Source organism: Gallinula chloropus, assembly GCF_964237585.1.
Source record: "Gallinula chloropus genome assembly, chromosome: 22".
In the NCBI taxonomy this organism is placed as follows: domain Eukaryota; kingdom Metazoa; phylum Chordata; class Aves; order Gruiformes; family Rallidae; genus Gallinula; species Gallinula chloropus.
The window spans coordinates 9,693,144-9,712,587 of record NC_140107.1 but is presented as its reverse complement, the minus strand read 5'-3'; the positions used below and the strand labels follow the sequence as shown (position 1 = coordinate 9,712,587).

At 55.2% G+C, this 19,444-nt stretch overlaps 1 protein-coding gene across 1 annotated transcript; it reads right to left on the bottom strand.

Annotated features, from left to right (window-relative positions):
- Positions 1–2,916: 2,916 nt before the first annotated feature.
- On the bottom strand, positions 2,917–18,575 carry LDLRAP1 (low density lipoprotein receptor adaptor protein 1). The gene is made up of 9 exons (XM_084274279.1): positions 18,432–18,575; positions 15,848–15,990; positions 13,779–13,891; positions 11,355–11,469; positions 8,671–8,743; positions 8,156–8,239; positions 6,913–7,040; positions 5,280–5,314; positions 2,917–3,402 (listed from the first exon to the last, which is right to left on the bottom strand). Exons 1-9 carry the CDS (start codon positions 18,514–18,516, stop codon positions 3,258–3,260), a joined length of 921 nt encoding a protein of 306 aa, XP_084130405.1. The 5' UTR covers positions 18,517–18,575; the 3' UTR covers positions 2,917–3,257.
- Positions 18,576–19,444: the final 869 nt, after the last annotated feature.

The following is a 19,444-nucleotide window of genomic DNA, read 5'->3' as shown; positions in this document are numbered from 1 at the left end:
TGGAGTTGTTACATCCTATACAGGCCCCGTGCCAGTGCAGGGTGACAGACCAGCATTTCACAGCCTGTGGACAGACCAGCATTTCACAGCCCATGGACAGACCAGCATTTCACAGCCCGTGGACAGACCAGCATTTCACAGCCCGTGGACAGACCAGCATTTCACAGCCCAAGCCGCTTCCACGGCTGCTCCAAGGGAGGAAAAAAAAACTGGGCAGCAAACTCCTTCCATGTCCCCCTGGAGAACCCAGTTCTGGGGTGAGCAAAGCCACTGGCTCCCCCAATTTGTGGTAGACACTGCAACCCTCACCCCAAACCTTTCCATGGCACAGCAGTGAGCCCTCTCCCTCCCCAGCAGCCATCGTAGGCAAAGGGAGCGGATGCCCAAAGGTTCTTAACCAGCACTTCAAAAAAGGTCACATCAAACCTGAGAGATCAATTTGTTCCCAGCGTCACCATCAGTTCCGCGTGACGGCGCAAAGCGACGGCGCTCAGTGCTCATAATCTGGGACAACTCACACCAGAGCAGGCAATTTAAACAGAAAAATGAACTTGTATTGCTCTCTCTGGTTATTCTGTTGCTGCAGGAAGAGAGGCAGCTCTGCCAGGTCTGTCTGCCCGCAGCCAAAGTCCGATACCCAGAGGGGAGGGGTGCTACTCACAGGTTCAGTCTGTTTGTCCCATCCCAAATGATTTTCTCCGTGTGCTCCCCATGCTGCGTGAGCAGCCAGTGGCTGTGGCAGCCTGGTCGCCCCAAGCTCGCAGCCAACAAAGGCAGGACTTGCAGGGGGAGGCTGAGTACCCAGGGTGCTCCTGAGCTCCCTGGGATGTACAATTTAACTCCCTGCCCCCCAAAAAAGCCCCAGGAAACACACCTTGCACAGTGACAGAAACTCTCAATTCAGAGATCTGGGGTTTGATGTTACCAGCACCACGTTTCCCCGCAGAAGAGCCCGCAGCACCAGCCTCCCTCTTCCAACCCTTACCTGGAGGTGGATCAGGGGGAGCTTAGGCAGGGACGAGTCACTGGGCCAGTCACCTCCAGCCCAGCACGGGAGGGATGTCAGCCATCCCACATCCCTCTGTGCATCACACGTGGCCACATCCTGCTGTGTTTAAGTGTTTTCTGGAGGCAGCAGCACGGAGTATTTTTAACTGCAGCTGTTTTCCTACCTGGACAGCCCTGGAACGGACAGCAACCTCTCAGGGATGTTTCTGACCACTTGGTGAGGAGAATTCACCCAGTTAAAGATGCAAAGCCTTCTGTAAGTTACAGGGACCGTGGTAAAAAGAAAGTCACTCAGCACAGACCCTCCAAAAAGTGGTGGAACTTTTATTTTCCTCCGTACATTCTTGACAGCATGAGGTTTTCTTTAAAAACACCTATATAGATACATATATAGTACTGTGCATTTCGGTATGTGCTCCTAGAATCTTCTAGAAAAGGAGGAAGATCAATGTACAGGGAAATCTGCAGCCCAAGCTCTTTCCTAGGAAGATCACGACTCCCCTGGGGTTGGGACAAGGCGCTTGCTGCAACCACTTTGGCGCAGTTTGGGCATCGCTGAGGCGACAGGTTCATGTCTCTGCAGCAAACTTTGAGTGATCCCTTTAATCACAAGAGACTGATGCTACATGAGATCCAGCCTGTCACGGGCACGGTACTTTCAAGATGTAAAACTGCTTCAAACACAATTCTGCCCGACCAACCGAGCGTACATTTTACTCCGAGCCGTGATGAGTCAGCTCCACAAGCTCTCCATCCCTTATCCAAGAACAGTTTGGGGGTAGAGGGGGGGATCAAATCTAACTTAGAGTCACTCAGCTGTTTCCTAATAAATTCTCACAGCTGACAAAAGAGGTTTTTTTCTTTCTTCTTTTCCTACAAGCAGTTTTAAGAGAGTTATAAAGAGCTATCTGGGGAATGAATTAGTGTTTCAAAACCAAGTTACAAATCTATAAAACAGATTAGTAGACTTCACATAAGGCCACAAACACTGCAAACTGTCAGTGCGACTATTTAGGATCATTAAACTTAATCTTTTAATTAGCATAAGCTTTATACCTCCATTACTTATTTTCAATTCCAGGAGCAGATGAAGACAGCTTCCCGAGGCTCACGGGAGATGCGGCTGGCGGGGGGGGGGAGAAGAGGGCCGGAGTACTGCAGGAAGGGGCCCCTCTTGCTAATTGAACATCCAGGTATTGGTCTTGCTTAATCCAATTCCATTTGAGTCTATTGAGTGAGCAACAACCAAATGGTTTGGAGACTGTAAAAAGGCATGCACAGCCAAATGCACTTAGCAGAGCTCCGAACACAGATCTATCGTGCCGCTGGGCTCACCCAACTTGCAACTTCCAACACGTTTTTGCAAAACAAGTTGTTCCTCCCCAGTGGTTTTCCTTTGAAAGCCAAAATACGTAACAGTTCAGCTGGAATAGTTCGAGCTGGGGCAGAAACGGTGCACGTGAGGAGTCAGTTTTGAAAGGGATCTGCAGCATTGCCAGGTTGGGGTGGGGTATGGAGGGGTTTTTTGGGTAAATAGCTTTGGAAGAGAAGTTACAGGCACTGCTCACCTTGAGAATTCGGACCGTTCTTTCAGTTCAAGTTTCTAAAGTGCAAAACTTGGCAGAGTCTTTGGGTGGAGGAGGCAGGAATAAAGCGTCGATGCCCATCAGAGGCTGGCGAAGGCGCCGGGTGATTGACAGCTGTGACAACACCCCTGACATTCACAACAAAAGCAAGATCTCTGCTACCTTTCTGATTTTAACACACTCAGCAGCTGCTGCAAAGCTCCTCCCCATGCTGAGGCAGGCGACGCGTTGTTCAAGGGACAGCGGGTTAGTAACAGTTGTGCTTGCGACTGCATTTGCATCTGCAGACCCTTGTCTGGAGCAGTACATACAGAGACTTTGGTGTTGCATAGTCTTTTTTTTCCCAGAGAGGAACAGGCACTGCTGAAGGTTCTTCCAAGGTATACTGACACCTAGCACTCTAGATGCTCCGCACACCTTCCGATAACATATGTAAACTAGGAATAAATACACTGAAGAGCATCTCGTGGTTTAGATAAAAGCAAGGTACAAAAAAATCTGCATTAGATTTCTAAAGCTTTGGTCTCCACTGTGCTGCTGGATCATCTGACTTGGTGAAGAGCCCTCAGAAGAGTCCCCTGCGTACAGCACCCGGAACAGCACGATTCAGCCCATGGACTTTTAGTGGTTATTCTCCTGTCAGCTGTTAGGACGTGTTTGACCTCAAAACATGAAGAGCTCATCGTTCTCCCCTGTGTTGGAATCCATTTTGTTCCAGTCCACAGGTGAGAGCGTTTCCGCGCTCTGGATGTCCTGGGCTGTCAGTCCCGTGTCGAGGACGTGTGGGTTTGTTCTTGACTGAGCCAGTCTGAGAGGAGAGAAAAACAGAAAGTGAGAACACAAATCCAGGCAGTTTATGGCTGGGGAGCTTGGTGCATCCACACTGCCAAACCCCAGCCACAGATCTGTGTTTCAAACCCTCCAATGGAACAAAATAGCTCGGTAAGGGGAGAGCTGGCACAGAAACGTGAGCAGAGCTCTCAGGCTTGGTGCAGCTTTGCCCCTGGTTTGTCCTAATGTTTGTCCTACGGGGACCAGGGAATGTGCAGCCTGGACATCCCAGGTGATAATGGGATTTCCAGTGAGCTGGTGCTGGGGGGCGTGTTGGTAGCTGGGATCTCATCTGTGTGTAAAGGCTCTGCTGGCTGGAGCTGCCTCACAGCAATGGCTTGAGTCTCCTGGCCGTCTGTCTGGACACACAGCGTGTGCTGCAGTCGCTGCCAGCCAGTCCCGGGCCCAAGCACCTTAATTAACCCTTTGGGTTAAGACACAGCAGGGCTCAGATGATGCTTAACATCACAGGACCAGCTTTAAGAGGCCTTTCATTTCAGCAACGCCTGTTCTGTTGTGTGGACGTAAAGACCCCTGTGAAACCATGACACTGCAGCATCCACGCTCCCAGGGGCCAAGGTTTAACTCCGGTGCTGGGTGTTTCATCCAGCACAGGCACAGTGCTGAGCAAGCTGCAGATTAAATGAGCCCCACACAAAATGACCAGCAGCGAGGTGGTGTCAGGAAGGCTTTCAGAAGCAGCTGCCTCAGTGGATGAGCAGCCCAAATCCCGAGTCACGGGAAGGGTGATGCGACAGCTCGGCATCCAGCAATGTGAAACAAAAGACCACAATCAACAACATCTGCTTAATTAAAGTAGGGCAAGGAGCAGAGGTGAGGGGAATAGACAGCATGAAGATGTAAACTCATGCAGCCCCTGAACCAAGCAGGACCTGGGACCGGGCTACTACGGAAGTGGAAGCTGCAAATCACTCAAGCAAGACAAGAAGGGGCGTTTCCTCTGGGCTGAGCACGCAGCTCTTCGTGCTGCTGCAAAGCCGGCGGAGGCAAGCGGTGCTCGGAGCTCTGCCTGACCCCCCTTTCTGCACCTCCAGCCAGAGGAGGATGAGGAGGCCCCGCAGCTCTCTGCTGCCTGCAGCATCTGCACCCAAGGCAGCTCTTTGCCCAAGCTGCAACCCCACAGCCCACACTTCCTGGGTGGCTCCACACACTGATCTGGAGGATGGGACCCACGCAGTCTAAAGCATCCCCACCCCCCTGCAGGGACCTGTGCCACGAGGACAGACAGGAAAACTGGCCTGGAAGGAAAGGGATTTGTTTAACATTGCTGGAGTGCTGGGCGTGCGCGGGCAGGAAGCTCTCCCTGTGGGCTGGAAAAGCCAAACGGAGCTCCAGCCACGGAGCCTGGACCTGCTCGGGGGCACGAATCCAAAACCAGGGAGCAGGGATAGGTGGGAACTTGCTGCTGGGTCAGGGATAGGTGGGAACAAAGTCCCAGGGTTAGTCCACACCTCACAGAGGGTTGAGGAAGGGTGAAGTTCCCCCAATGCCAGGAGCTGGGACCAGCGTCACTGCAGCTAGCACAGGGACTGGGAACAGGCAGCCTCAAACCACCCCACCAAGCAGGAGCGGACAGGCTGACTGCTTGGGGAATTAAATTCCCTATCACATACAGCCGCTCTCCATCCTTAAAAGGTTGTCAAAATATTTGGCTTATCAGCCAGCCTCCAAGCCTATCTTTCAATTAACAGCTGAGGCACTGATGGGGCAGCTGCCTAGGTCAGATCACGGTGGCTGATTAGATTAGAAGCATTATTAAAAGCCAGTCACTAGTCAAGTCTCCCGGGCTGGTCCCCGGCGGCGTGAACTTGTAAAGGGAGTTATTAGAATTACCTTGAAAATGCCTCGTCGAGACCATCATCCATTTCCTTTGTTAAAGAGATAAAAAGAGAGAGGAGTAGTTGCTAAGAGAATGCACAAAAGTGTATTTAGAGATCCCGCTCCGCAAGGCAAAGAGAAAAATTATAGACATATATATAGTATCTGTCGACTTCTGGTGCCTAAAGCAGGAGTCCTGCCAGCCACCCGCCTCCTTGGGCAGGTTTTATCCCACACCCAGGGTAACTGTGGGTGGTCTGGGCCTCCTTGAAGCAGATCCCAGGGCTCAGGTTGGGGATGCCGTGCTCCCCTTGCACCCAGGGACAGATTGGGCCCTTTTCCACTATCTCCAAACCAGCCTAATTCTTCCCCACTGCCTGCATGGGCTGGATGTGGCCCATGAGCTGGACCACATCCTCCTTCAGCTTAACCACAGCCCTCTCAGCTCTTCCAGCTCCTGTCATGAGCCCAGCACAAGCTGAGGGTTCCTGCTACGAGTAGGGACCCAGAGAGAGCTCAGCAAGATGCTCAGGGCAACCCTTGGATCAGGAACCCAGACAACAACAGGGAGAACCCGTGCTGCTTGGAAGCAAGTCTGGGATCCTTTATTTCTGGGCTGCTCTTAAGGTTCCCCAGGGAAAGCATCTGAGCTGCCTGGGGGAGAGATGTGTCCCAAGCAGGAGGACTGGCTCCATGTGAGGGTTTTGCTATGGACAGGCTTGACTCTTCCCAAAATCTTGCAATGAACTTACAGGCTTATGTAATGTGTAAAGTACTACATGTGTTGCATGTCATATGTAAAGAGGGAAGGGATTGGAGACCGCCGATAAGCCTCCAGGCTTTGATATGACTTAAGAGTTGATCTTCAGGTTTAACCTGAAAAGCATCAGGCTCAGACTAAAGAAACTGCTCCAGGCAAAGGCTTCTATCACTCAATTCTCCAAAATTTAGCGGATGGCAGAGAGAGCACGTGGTGGGAACAATATCCAGGGTCAAAAGGGGCTTCAAAGATCAGCCCCAGCCCAGCGGGTGATAGAGCACTGGGGCACAGAGGGGACTCCTTGATGGCTGCACACCCCTGACACTCCTCAGGGTCATTATTTTTCTATTACTGTCCATGAAACAATTAAGCCAGATGACTGAGAACATTTTAGAGGAGCCATCCATGCTCACACAAGCCAGATACAGCGGCAGACAAGAAGGAAGGAAAAATAAAGAGTAATAATGAACATAAATATAACCTGGGCTTAGTGAACAGTAAACAAAAGCCATCAACATAATGATTTTTTCCCCTGAACAGAGCAGTTAGGTGGTCTCTCAATTAAGTGACAAACCGCTGAGAAATGCTGCTCAAGAATAAGTAATATTCAATTATCTGTCAGCAGCGTTTCCCCGAGCAGCTCGCAATCTCCTTCATTTATTTACCCAGCCTAAAAAAGGGCAACAGCCACTCAACTGCCAATCGATCATTTTGAGTAGGATGCCAAAGCCCAGCTCACTTGGGCATCTCTGAAACCCTACGTGAACAGCTCAGCCACCCAGAGCTCCCCAGGGAGGGGTTATCCAAGGAAAAGCTGGGTGATAGGACCTAGAGCACACGAAACGAGGTGGCATCGCTCCCTGTCCTGTGCCCTGGGCACACACTTACCCACACCACGTTGTTATTTACAGAGGAGCTGGGTCCAAACACGCTGTTGTCCAAGTGTGGGGAGTTTGTGCTGCTGGTCAGGGGTGATTTGGCAGGATCTTCTAAATCCAGCAAGTTCCCTGTGGCTGCTGCTGCGAACAGAGCAGAGAGGGATGAGGGGGGAACAGGGATGGGACAAACTCAAGCCTTTCTGAGGTAATGGGGGAGCTGCATTCGCCCCAGCTTGGTGGTTTCAGCCCAAATAATTTGTGATGCTCAGATCAGGTACCTGAGATCCCCTCAATGGGGATGCAGGGGAGGATTGGCTGGTGTGTCCCTCCAGCAGCTGTCAGCACTTGGGTACCACTTAAGTTCAGGATGAGTCAGGATCAGCCCTGAGCAAAGCTGAGGCACCCCAACCCCAGGTGGGAACAGACCCTCAGCATCCATTCAGCACCCATTCAGAACCCTACAGGGGCAAACCCTGTGCTGGTTGAAGAGTGGTTTGTAGCTTGGGGACTCTCCCTGCAGCAAGGGCCGTGCAGAAGTGCCGCAGCTGCGGAGCATCCCGCAGGCAGGCACAGAGCCCATTCCTACACCCGTGGCAGCCCTGGCCCTCACACATCCCCACGTGCCACCGTTTGCGACAGATTCCTCCGGTCCACATGAAGAAATGGGACTGGAAGGAAGCCCAGTTTAACGCTCAGTGTCAAATCCTCTTATCTCCATGGCCAGCATGGAAGAGAGATTAGCCTTTTGTCCCACTTCCCCTGGCATCCCGTGTTCCAGAGGGAGCACAGGACCAATGGCTGGGCACAGAACGACAGGGGTTTTACTCTTTAATTGTTCTATTTTCATGCACCCCTGCTCTCCTCCCTGAGGGGAGCCAGAGGCAGAGTGGCACCTGGATCTCCATCTCCTTCAGCTGACGGAACAGCAAATGTTTCGGGTCCGAGACAAACCCGAAATCAAACTTGGGATGTGGGGGCCCACACCAAGCTCACAGGGATGTTCCAGCCCATTTGCCCAGGTCAGCAGTGAGCAGATTTGAGGTGGCAGCAGCGGTGTCCAAGGGGCTGCTCAAGATGTTTTAAGGGGGAGAGGGGAAGTCTCAGCAGGCAGGCACTGCGTCCCAAGCGCTCTGCCGAGGGCGGCATCTCTGCTGAGATAAAGGTGTTTGCTCCTCATTGGTGTTCAGGGCAAACCCCACAGACCTCAGGCTGTTCCCTGTCCCCAAAACAAAGCTCTGCTGATGGTGACTCACGTGTGTCAGGGTGCACAGGGGCTTCTGAGCTGGGGGTGCTCTTGCCTTCTCCTTCCAAGACAGACCTTTCACGCTTCTCCTTATCTGCAAAAGGAGACCCCATCACTGCCTGCAGAACTGCGAGCAGGGACAAGGGGGACAAGCTAGGACAGGCCACTGAGGTGTCCTCTGCCCACAGCAGTCCAGGCACTGGGCATGCTTTTTAATCTGGTGGAAGGTGAAAGCAAAACTCCTGGCAGCAACAGTGCTCTGAGGTACCGCAGACAAGCGCCAGGCCCTTCACACCCCCTCCTGCAAGGAGGGAGCGGAGCCAAAATTCGGCTGGATTTACGAAGCCGTCGAGAGAGACCTGGAAGATGCCTTAAATCACAGGAGAGGTTGGACCAAGCTTAGCAGCAGCCTGGAAATTTAGTGGACAAAGGGAAAAAAGCACTCGAAAGCTGGAAAAAAACCCAAGTCCTTCCTTGAACTTCCGTGTGAAGAGCAGGAAGGGAGCTGGGGGGGAATAAACTCACCTTCCTTAGCAGCTTGCCAGAACTCAAATGCAATTTTGAAGGCCTGGGCTACGGTGAGAGTGACTGCCTGTGCCTGGAAAGAGAGCGATGAGGGGGCACGTTAATCGACACGTCCTCCCCCCAGATTTAAATGGTTTGGAGGTTTTGCTTTGCAAAGTCGTGTTAACCTGGAACCAACCAGCCCTCTGCTCCACACGCTCCCTGCCTGCCCAGGGAGGGGTCGTTAAATACTGCTGGAAGCTGAGACTCGCTCTGTGTAGGACACGCAGCTCGTTCTAGACACGTCTGGAGGGGCAATGGGAAGATGGAGGTGGCAGGGATGTGGCTGTGACAGCCGTGGCGCTGATGGATGGGGAGAAGAGAGTGGCACCCCGGCACCTATACATGACTTGAACAAGTGCCACACCGGCCCAGGCCTGTCCTTACAGCTGGCTGAGGGATGCAGCTCCCTGCTGCCGGGATGTGCCCGCCGCAGAGCGTCACCTGCTCGAATGACAAACATCTCAAAGGGAACCGGTGCTCTGGACCACACCAGTGCCAGCCACAGCAGTGCTGGGGAGGGATGCAGAGCTGCAGTCCATCCATCCCTCCCCAGCACCGTGCACAACCGCACACACATGGCTGATCTGAGAACGACAGGGTAAAACCAGCAGCTCCCTCCAACCGGGAGGACAGGACAGGAGAGAGCCCAGGATCTTCCCCTGGTTCTCCTGGGGCTGAGCTGGGGAGAGAGGGTGGGTTTGTTCTGCAACAGCCAGGGATGCAGGGGGAACAGGGCCAGCTTCCCATTGAATCCCTCTGCTCCTCCTGAGCCAAGAGCTTGAGCACCATTAAAAATCCCACTGCCTTGAACAGCCCGAGCTGCTGGAGATGTATAAATAGTGACATAAATGCCAGTTTCATTAGGAGAAGGCAGAGCTCACGAGCCGCTTAAGTGCAAGGAGATAACGAGTAACATGGGATGCTGCAGGAGCCTCAAGGCCTGGGCTTGTTTTACAGACTTACAAACTAAACCAAACCAAAGCCGGGTCCATAACTCGCAGCCCCTGGGTGGATGGAGACATGGGGGGAGTGCAGGCATCCCCCAAAACCCAGGCATTCCTGGGCAGGAGGGGCGAAGGGCCTCGTTAAATCCATCAGTGTCAATTAAACCTCCCAGAGCAGGAGAGCTCATTTGAATGTCGGAGCTATTTACATCTCTGATGGGAGCGCAAATGCTTTATGGCAAAAAACCTTAAATATGGTAATTAAGGATGAAACTCCTCACAGCTGTTTACAATTGGAGCTGTCACATCAGCACTGTGTCTGTCAGAGCCAGAATTACCCACCAACTTAAAATACAGACTAATCCCATGCCCACGACCAGTACCTGTGGGTACATTCAAGGACCCTACTCTGGAGTAGGGACGGTCCTTGGTCTGGGAGCATCACCTTACCAGCGTGATGTTCATGTGAATTATAGCCAAGGAAACAAAAAAACCAACCCAAAAAATTCTATTTTTTACCACAAAAGGCCTTGGAGAAGTTTATTTGGAGGGAGAGGCGCTGAGCCGATGTACCACTGAGATAATTCTCTTAGCACTGGCAAGATTTCAATTTTAATTTGCAGAGCAAGGCTTATCTTCACCGTGCAAGGACGGGAGCGCACGCCACGGGAAGGAGAGACAACTTGTAGCTACCATTGTTCTCTCCCTGGGAAAAAAAAACCCATATAAGTTATGGGGCTGAATGTTAACGGAGCCCCAGGCACTGGGATGCTCATAAGGACCCAGGGATCCACACAGATCAGTGGGAACTGCTCTTTCCCTGTGGATTTGAGAGGTCCCATTTTCCATTCGAGCCCTGCAACAGGCACCAGAAGGATTTCTGGAGGCAGAGGGATCTGACCTGCCCTTCCTCCCTCCTGGCATTGGGACGGGGCTCAGCCCCAGCTCTGACTGCACTGGAGACCCCCAGGGCCCAGTGACCCACTTCTCTCCCTCACCCTGCCTGTCCTGAAGTGCTGAATCAGCAGGAAGAAAATCCCACAAGTGGGATCAAGTGAGCCTGAGACTGTTTCCTATACACGGGTCTCTGCTCTGAGCCCCACGCTGAGCCTGCAGTGGGGGCTCCTGTGCTGCTCCCCTGGGGATTACATGGCCCTGTCTGCGAAGATGCTGCTAAAATTTGGACAAGGAGCTTCAGTGGCAAGAAACAGAAGGAAGCCAGGGCAGTGAGCCCAGAACCGCTGGCTAAATGCCTCCCATCAACGAAGCTGCTCCCGGGCACCTCACTGCCAGACTCCCCAGAGACCTCCCTGACTGCCAGAGCCTCTCTGCACGCCGGGCTCAGACCAGCTCCGGCAGCCCGGCAAAGGGGATGGTGAGCAGGGAAGAGCCCAAGCAGCTGGGACCACAGCATGGCCGGTGCAGGGCCAGGGTCTCACCCCTGTCCTGGGCTGTGGGGCAGGAAGACTTTTACCTACCAAGACGATGGGCTGAATCCAGCCCGGAGTTACGCCCGCTTGGCAGCCAGGATGAACTGCCGTGGGCAGGCAGGGATGGCAGCAGGAGGAGGGTGCTCTCCTGTGGCCCTCTGCTGGGGCAGGGCCCTCCCCTTGCTCTAACCAGGGGCAGACCTTTTATCTCACCCCTCTCTGCCTCCTCCTCCTCCAGCCACATCCCCATTTCTTCCTCTGGACTGACCATTTTCCGTTTGGTACAGAGGAAGGCATGGCACTCCAGGTTCTCATTGAGCTGGTTCTGGGCAATGTAGGCAAACACTTTATCGTGGATCTTGTCTGCCGTGCAGTAGGATATCCTGAAAGACAGAATGAAATGTCTTGTCTGGGGCACTGCACACAAGGGACATCAACCAACCCCTCCTCTGACCTGGCAGCAGGCACCTACCCCAGGGCTTCCAGCTCCGGGGCCAAGCAGGGAAGGGCAGAGGGAGCACGGGAGCGTTACTGGTCTTAACACAACTCCTTGGCAAAGCAGAGGAGTCAGTGCCGCTGGCTTGAGCGCAAGAGAAGCCCAGAGCAACTCCTGCAGCCACGGTGTGAGGCAGGAGAGAAAACGCTTCACCTCATAGGAAGGGACAGGTTAGAGAAGGTAAAGACTCTGTAGCGTGGCAGCCCGGGACTGCGCCTGACCGCAGTCTGCCTTCGGAAGACAGACTCAGAAGATTTTCCTTGGAGGATGAGCTTGCAAGGAGAAAGGAGGACTTGTTCTCAGCCTAAGATTCTATCTCGAGGCTCAAAACCAGGGAAAAATAGTGATGCAGTGGTGCCCAAGAGAGAGCTGTTGGATAGGCTGAAATTCAGGCTCCGAGATCTGCAGCAGCGGATGCGCAGGATGCTCTGAGACCCCTGAGCATGGGGGCCTGGGGAAGGAGGCTCAGCATCCCCAGGAAGGCTGTGTCTCTGCCAGCACGGCAAGACTCACTCTGAACTGCTCTGGAAGAGCCATAGGCTGTGACCACGGGCTCAGCTCCCTTCCACAGGGCAGTGGGTCCCTCAGCATCACCCACCACCATCTCCCATGGGTCCATCCATGCCAGGACCTGCAGGACTGAGCGTCTCATCTGAAGCCAGTGAACACCAGCCGAGGCAACCCTGAGTATTAGTACAAGGCAGCAGCAGTAGCAGCAAGCAAAGCACTTAGAAGTTGACTCCTTTCTCCCATTTTTCCCCCAAATAACATGGCCACTCTTAATAAAAAGCCACGGATGGTTCCCTGTGCAGGCACGTGGCCCTCCCGGCACCCCCAGCACTCAGCTCGGTACTTGATGCCACCGATTTCCAGGCAGAGGATACCTCCCACCTGTCTCTGAAGCCAGCTGGTGTTACAACCGATCCAGCAGCGACATGCCCAGTGACATTTTGGCTGCAGCCACTCTGTCCTGCCCAGCACAGGATCCAGGACAAAAGTCAGAGCCAGCATCATCCCAGGAACAGAAGAGAAGGCAGTAGAGGTGTTAGAGGGCAGCCAGGGCACTGGTGGAGTAAGCTGGCAGGGAAGGGAAGTGCCCCCCCTCCCACACACAGCCCCCAGCTTTTGCCATAACACCCCCAGGGCCAACATCTCTGAGGAGCAGCATCAGTCCCCACATCAACAGCCTGTTTCAGATGCACTGGCTTCAGTCAGCTGCACCCAGGGGATGCTCGTGGAGCATCCGGGGCGCTGACCGGGAGGAACAGCTTATCAACAGCTGTTCGGAGAATTTAAGGCAGCATCTAAACCCCTCGTCCCCGTGGCTCTGCCTGCTCTGACACCAGCACGCTGAGCCTGATTTTGGAGCAGCCACGTCACCCTGCTCCACTCTTTAGCAAGGGCTTATCTCCTGGGGAGGGCTGGGGCTCAGCACCAGCAGCTGTACATGGCTGCTTAGTGTGAAGTGGAGAAAAGCAAGTAGGTTAAGGAGTGTGGTTAGAGAGAGTGCCCCAACCCAGTGTTCCCCATCCTGTGTTTAATGAATGGGAACAGAGCAGCAGGTGAAAAGGCAGAAGCAGGGTGTGAGGGATGTAAGGATGGAGGAGATGGAAGGGTGCCAGATCCGAGTGGAGCTCTGCTCTGCCAGGCCCGCACTCACCTCCAGCATCTTTGGAGGATGGACTCGCCCAAGCCAGAGGAGTGGATGTGGGATAACTCACCTTCACCCTCCCCACGTGGGTATCGGGTCTCAACAGTCGTCCCAGCACCGCTCTTTGTCAGAGCTAATGAAACCCCGGGGAGGCACAGAGCAGCCAGTGAGGGTAAGGCAGCCTGCTCCAGCACTCGCTTGGAGATGCTCTGAGCACCCTCTGACTTCGACTCTGGCCGTGACCCCAAACACTTTGGCATCTCCAGGCAGTAAAGCCATGCATGGCCACAGCATGTGTGGACATGGATCTGTAGTCCACACCCCCCACACACCTCCAGGCTCGTCACATCTTTCCTTACCCGCTGCAGGACACTTATTACACCAGACATAACCTGACCTTAAACTTAACAGCCACCCTCCTTGCCCCACTGTCGCTTTCCATCACAACACGATGGGCAGCGAGACGTCAGCTCAGCTCAGCTGGAGACCGGAGCAGACGAGGAGCCTCAGAGCACCCACCTGCCAAAGTGCACCCTGTAACCCACCTGTATATGGAGACATTCTCGATCAGCTCGTTGGTTCTGCTGTCGTTTAACACGATCCCCCTGGGTGAGACCTTCAGGGTCACTTTCTGCAGTTTCTTGCCACTTGCTTTCGCCTGCAGAAGGGAAAGAGGGGGGAGAAAGTTTTTATCAGCTTTTAACACTGATACATGGCAGGTACAAGGGCAGGATGGTGTATGAACGTCACATGTCAGTACTAGAGACTGAGTTTACTGCTGGGGTGAGCATGGAATCACAGATTGGTTTGGGTTGGAAGGGACCTCAAAGATCATCCAGTCCCACCCCCTGCCATGGGCAGGGACACGTCTCACCAGACCAGGCTGCTCAAGGTCCCATCCAACCCGGCCTAGAACACTTCTAGGGAAGAGGCAGACAGTTCCAGTGCCTCACCACCCTCATGGTGAAGAATTTCTTCCTAATATGCAATATAAATCTCCTCCCTTCCAATTTAAAGCCATTCCCCCCCCTCGTCCTGTCACTCCAGGCCCTTCTAAAAAGTCCCTCCCCAGCTTCCCTGTAGCCTCTTCAGGGACTGGAAGTTGCTGTAAGATCTCCCCAGAGCCTTCTCTTCTCCAGGCTGAACAACCCCAACTCCCTCAGCCTGGATTCGGAGGAGAGGTGCTCCAGCCCTCTCATCGTCTTCATGGCCTCCTCTGGACTCACTCCAACAGGTCCATGTCCCCCTTTATGTTGGGGACTCCAGAGCTGGACACAGTACTCAAGGTGGGGTCTCATGAGAGCAGAGCAGAGGGGCAGAATCAGGCACTTGTTAAAACTTTTCCTTCCTTGAAACAGTGATTTTTGCTGGCAGTAACGAGACGAGGACACGCAGCCTCCACCCGACCCCACACAGAGACGCTGCCAGCCCATGAGGGTTTCCCCAGCCAGCAGCTGCTCTGGCTGAGCCACGTGAGCTCTTGGTGAAACCCTGAGGAGTTTCATCTCTAGGGCCAGCTCCAGAACAGCAGGGGACACCAGCATGAACAAGGGAGAAGGACGGTGCTGCAGGACCCCGAGCAGCCGGCTTCGCCCTGCGCTGTCAAACCCTGCTCGAGCAGGAGAGCATCCCCCATGCCACAGCCAGGACACCGGCTTAAAGAGTAACTACAGACTTTTAGGGGCCACCTTCTCTTATTTACTAGCCAGCCTTCAGGGTGCATTCAGCTCCCTGCCCAGCTTCTCTCCAAACCAAGAAATAAAAATACACAGCCAGTGACAGACCGCAGACCCTGCTCCCCGGGGACCTCACTTGAGCTGCATCCAGACTGGTCAGCGGTCAGCCCTGCCCCTCCAAGGCCTGCTTCAGCCCTGGGGTTTTTATTTAAAGGCTCTGTTCAGACATGGAATGCTCTGCCAGCAGCTCCTGTTGCATGTGAGCGCTCCCCTCCCGTCCACCTCAGCACGTGCCAGGAATGGATCCGTCACTACCCAGCGCAGCTCGCTGCCCCGTTGAGTTTTACGACGGTTTAACTGCACGATTGGGCCTTTGCCTCATTCTGTTTTATAAGGGCTTAAAGAAGCGTTAATTTTACTTGAAGCCTGGTGAACAGGAGCTCCAGGGAGGCTCAGTGCTGAGCAGGGGTCCCGCTTGCATCAGAGGTTATAGCTGGATGGTGGCTGAGAATGGAAGCAAGGTGGCCTGTTCCCTTCTCCTCTTAACCCTCCAAGTCCCAGGAAGGAGAACAGAGCTGCACATCAGACCCTGGTTGGGCGCTGCCCACACTCAGCCCTGGGGAGGCTGATTTCACCAGCTCAGAGGCCTCTCCCACACCCAGGGTCACCCAAAGCTTATCAAGAGGAGCCAGAGCTCAGAGGCGTCACACCCACTCTCTCGCAGCTTGACCCATCTGTGGGTCAGGGCTGGCCCCAAGGGCTTCCCAGCACTCCTGTCTGCATTTCTACCCACACCACCAGATCCCTGCTCACCCTGGAAGGGATGGACCTGCACTCCTGACACTCCCAGCCTGCAGCTGGACAGCCCTGAAACCCCCCCAGTAACAGATTTGCTTGAGGAACAGGAGGCAGGGCTCTGCTCCAGCTCAGACACTCACGGTAGCAACGATCCTTTTAACGGCAGCGGCAGAAAGCTCCTCTCCCTTGGGCTGCTCCACCAGCGTCATGCCCATGTACTTGAGGCTGAAGAGCATCCCCTCCAGCAGCGTCTCACGGGTATCTGTCCAGTTCTCCGGGAGCTCTACAGAGATAGCAAAGAGACTTTTAGGCTCCCAAATGCACAAGGATAGCTGCCAACCCACGAGGGAGGGTTTAGGTATGAGCAGGGTGATGGTTTAGCTATTGCCTGGACGCCCAAGCTTGCCGTGCTGGACGGGTCTCATGAGGCACTGGGGGATGGAGATGGAGCAGAGACCCGGCTGTCACAGGAGGCCACAGCACTCTTCAGCTGCACAGTGACCAGGAGGCTGTGGGGACTTCCACAGGTCTGCAAGGCAGCAAGAAGCAGCCCCCAGAAGTATTTCCTCGAGCCACAACAAATGGTAGCAGCCTTTTAAGAGCCCACAGCTCCTCACATTGTGAGTGCCCAGGCCCACACTATAACCAAGGGGGTCCTGAGCATCAGCCAGGCACAAGGGAGGGCTTGGTGCAGCCCCACCCATGGCAATAACCTTACCCTGTGCTAACCATCACCGACCCAGAGGCTAAGATGGCATTTGCTGCTTGCTAAGCCCACATACAGCTGCAGGATCCAGGTGAGATGTGCTGTGACTTGCTAAACCCATCACTGACAGCCCCAAGAAACCCATTGCGCAGGCGAAGCTGCACTGGGGAGAGGTCTCTGTGCTCCCTGAGATCACCAAGGCAGCCACCAGCCTCTGCCCTTACGTGCTGCAGGTGGGAAGGGGGGTCCTAAATACTGAGATAAGCTTGGGACTGAACTGGAAGTCAGGGGGTTATTTCTAAGTGTGAAATCGCACCGCAGGATCTAACCTCCAGGCACAGAGCCGGTAACCCAGGATCTGCAGCTCTCATGTTTCAAGAGGATCTTGCTTTGAGCAGGAGGCAACAAGCAAACCTCAGCCCTCCCAAGGTGCCCCACGGCCCTGGGGAGCAATGAGGCTCCTTGCTGCAGACAAAACATGTCCCTGAAGGCTTTGCTGCCTCGTACTCAGCCTCCTTTGGCTGCCTCCAAACCACGGGGCCAAACTGTGGCTTCCTGCAAACCTGCAGTGCTGGGAGGGCAGGGCTACGGGGGACGGACGCACCCCGGGGTACCCCGGTGACTCAGCTCCGGGCAGAGGCGAGGAGACAGGAGGTAAAGCCATAAACCCTGGCGCTGCTCCCAGCGCCGGGTGTGGGTGCTGAGCAGTGAACCAGCCCGTCAGCATGACACTGGCTCAGGTTGGAGTGACGGAAAGCGGGTGGGAGTGTTCCCACAGGGAGATGAGGATTTGCAGGAGGGCTGGAGCTCTGCACCCCACGCACAGGTCCTAAGCCCGCAGAGGGAAAGGAAACACCAACAGGCAGGATGCTGCATTCATCTCCCATCCCAGAAGCAGGGTGCCAGCAAAAACCCTGCATGTCCCATTTCCCTGGGATGGAAATGGGTAGTTTAAGTGCAACCACCGAAGTGCTTTCAGAAAGGAAGGAGCACCTGGGGCAGCACAGACACATCCTGTTCTGCACTGCTCACCACCTCAGTCCCTCCTCTCCCCGGTAGTGCCGACGATCACACTCAGACCCAGGGTGTGTCTGTCCCATGGGGCAATGGTGATGCCCCCACACAGTGGGGGTGGTTTGGTTTGCAAGGTCGATAGCAAGCCCAAGGGCTGGGCCCTCAGCCCAGTACATCCCACGAGGACACAGAGGGACAGCACCCCACATACGCTGCACAGCCCCCCAAGTCTGAACTCCAGCCAGCTGCTCCCCCCCTCACCGTGTCCCGCAGCTACTGGCTCTTAATCCTCAGGAAGAGCTGTCAGGACACCGGGTCAATCCCATCAGATTAGCAAACCCAAGAAGTTTGATCTCACTGGCAAGGGGTACGTGGAGGGCACAGCACCCTCCTGCTGCCCCGCTGCACTCGGGGTGCCAGCACGGGGCTCAACCCGGTGGTCCCCCCCTTCCCTGGCTGCAGCAGAGGACGCCTGGCAGGGGCCAAATGGCCACCAGCCACGGGGCCATCGATCGCCTGACCAAGCCAGCACTGGGACCAGGCCAGAAGCCACCGGCCGGGCTCCAGCCCTCGGCCCCGGCTAGGGCACGGGGATGAGCCCCCACCCATCCACCCACCCGCCCCCCCCGCCCCGTCCCGCCGCTGCACTGGGGGAAAGGGGTGCGGGGGAAGGTGGGCGCAATGGGGGAAGCAAAGCAAGGGGCAAAAAAGGGACTAGAAGGAGGGATGGAAAACAAGGGGTGTAACAGAGAGTAACGCAGAAAGGGTGCACGGGGGGGCACGGAATAAGGGAGGGGGAGAGCGGACGGGGGTAGAGCAGCGTGAAGAGGGGCTGCAGGAGGGAGGAAGAAGCTCAAAGAGGGAGAAAAGTGGGTGCAAGAGGGGTGGGAAGAGGGATAAAGCCGGGAAGGAAGAAGGAAAGGGGGGGGGGTGGCGCGCAGGACAAGGGGGGTGCCGGGGTAAGGGCGCGCTGCCGGGGGGGTAAGCGGGGCAGCGGGTCTCACTCTTGTGTCGGCCGCCGGCCCAGGAGGGTTTGTGGACGCTGGGGCTCCGCAGCAGGGCGCGACCCGCCGACTTCAGCGCGTCCATCCCGCCGCCCCCCGCCCGCTCCCGGCCCCGCCGCAAACTTTCCTGCGGCGCCAGCGCTGACGGCGTCCGGGGGCGGGGCCAGTATGCAAATACAGCGCCGTGACGTCAGGAAAGCCACGCCCCCTTGGCCACACCCCCTCGTCTCGCCCAGCTGGGGGTCCCGTAGCGCTCGGGGTGGGGGGGGCGGTGGGAGCCCCTAGAGACCCGCGGGGCAGCCTGGGGTCCCTCGGAACCTGCCGCTCCCCGTGGAGTTTCCACCCCGCTGGAGACCCGCGCCAGACACCCCCCGATGTCCCTACAGACACCTGGGGGGGGGTGGGGAGCAGCAAACAGCAGTTCCGCGGGGTCCCACCTTTCCCAGGACGGGGGGTCCCCCACAGTTTTGGGACAGGAAACCCTTCACGGGGTCTGTGAGAGCACCACTCCGAGAGCCCCCACTGCTGCGCGCTCCGGTGACACCAAAAAAGCCACGTTTGCCCCCAAGAAGGGTTCGACCGCCCCACCCTGGGACGAGAAGCTGCGATAAGGCGTTTCCATGCCGCGCTGGATAAAGGGTAGCGTGAGCTCCCGCCGTCCCTCCGTGTCACCCTGCCACCAGCGGGCTTCTAACCCCAGCCTGAACATAATTGTACGGAAGATTAAGGCCCTCAAAAGCTTTTGGAAATTAAAGGGATAATAACAAGGAGGTTAAACCCCATATTTTGGATTAGTAGAATAATGCCTTACAAAGCCTATTATTCACAGAAATGTTCGTGTAATTGAAAAGCCCTTTTCAGTTCACGTTGTAGCATCCCCCTCTCCCGCTTGTAGCTGGGAGCCAAGGCACAGGCGTCACGGAGCTGAACTGGCAGGAGGTGACAGTGGCCGGGTCCCATCCACAGGTCACAAGTGGATGATGGAAGGGAGGGTCGTTTGGGAACTTCTCTTC

Coding starts and splice junctions, on each gene's coding strand:
- LDLRAP1 (XM_084274279.1), bottom strand. CDS start 18,516: ATGGACGCGCTGAAGTCGGCGGGTCGCGCCCTGCTGCGGAGCCCCAGC. Junction 15,991..18,431: donor GGCCGGCGGCCGACACAAGA/GTGAGACCCGCT, acceptor CTATCTCTGTAG/AGCTCCCGGAGAACTGGACA. Junction 3,403..5,279: donor CTCGACGAGGCATTTTCAAG/GTAATTCTAATA, acceptor CTCTCCTCTCAG/ACTGGCTCAGTCAAGAACAA.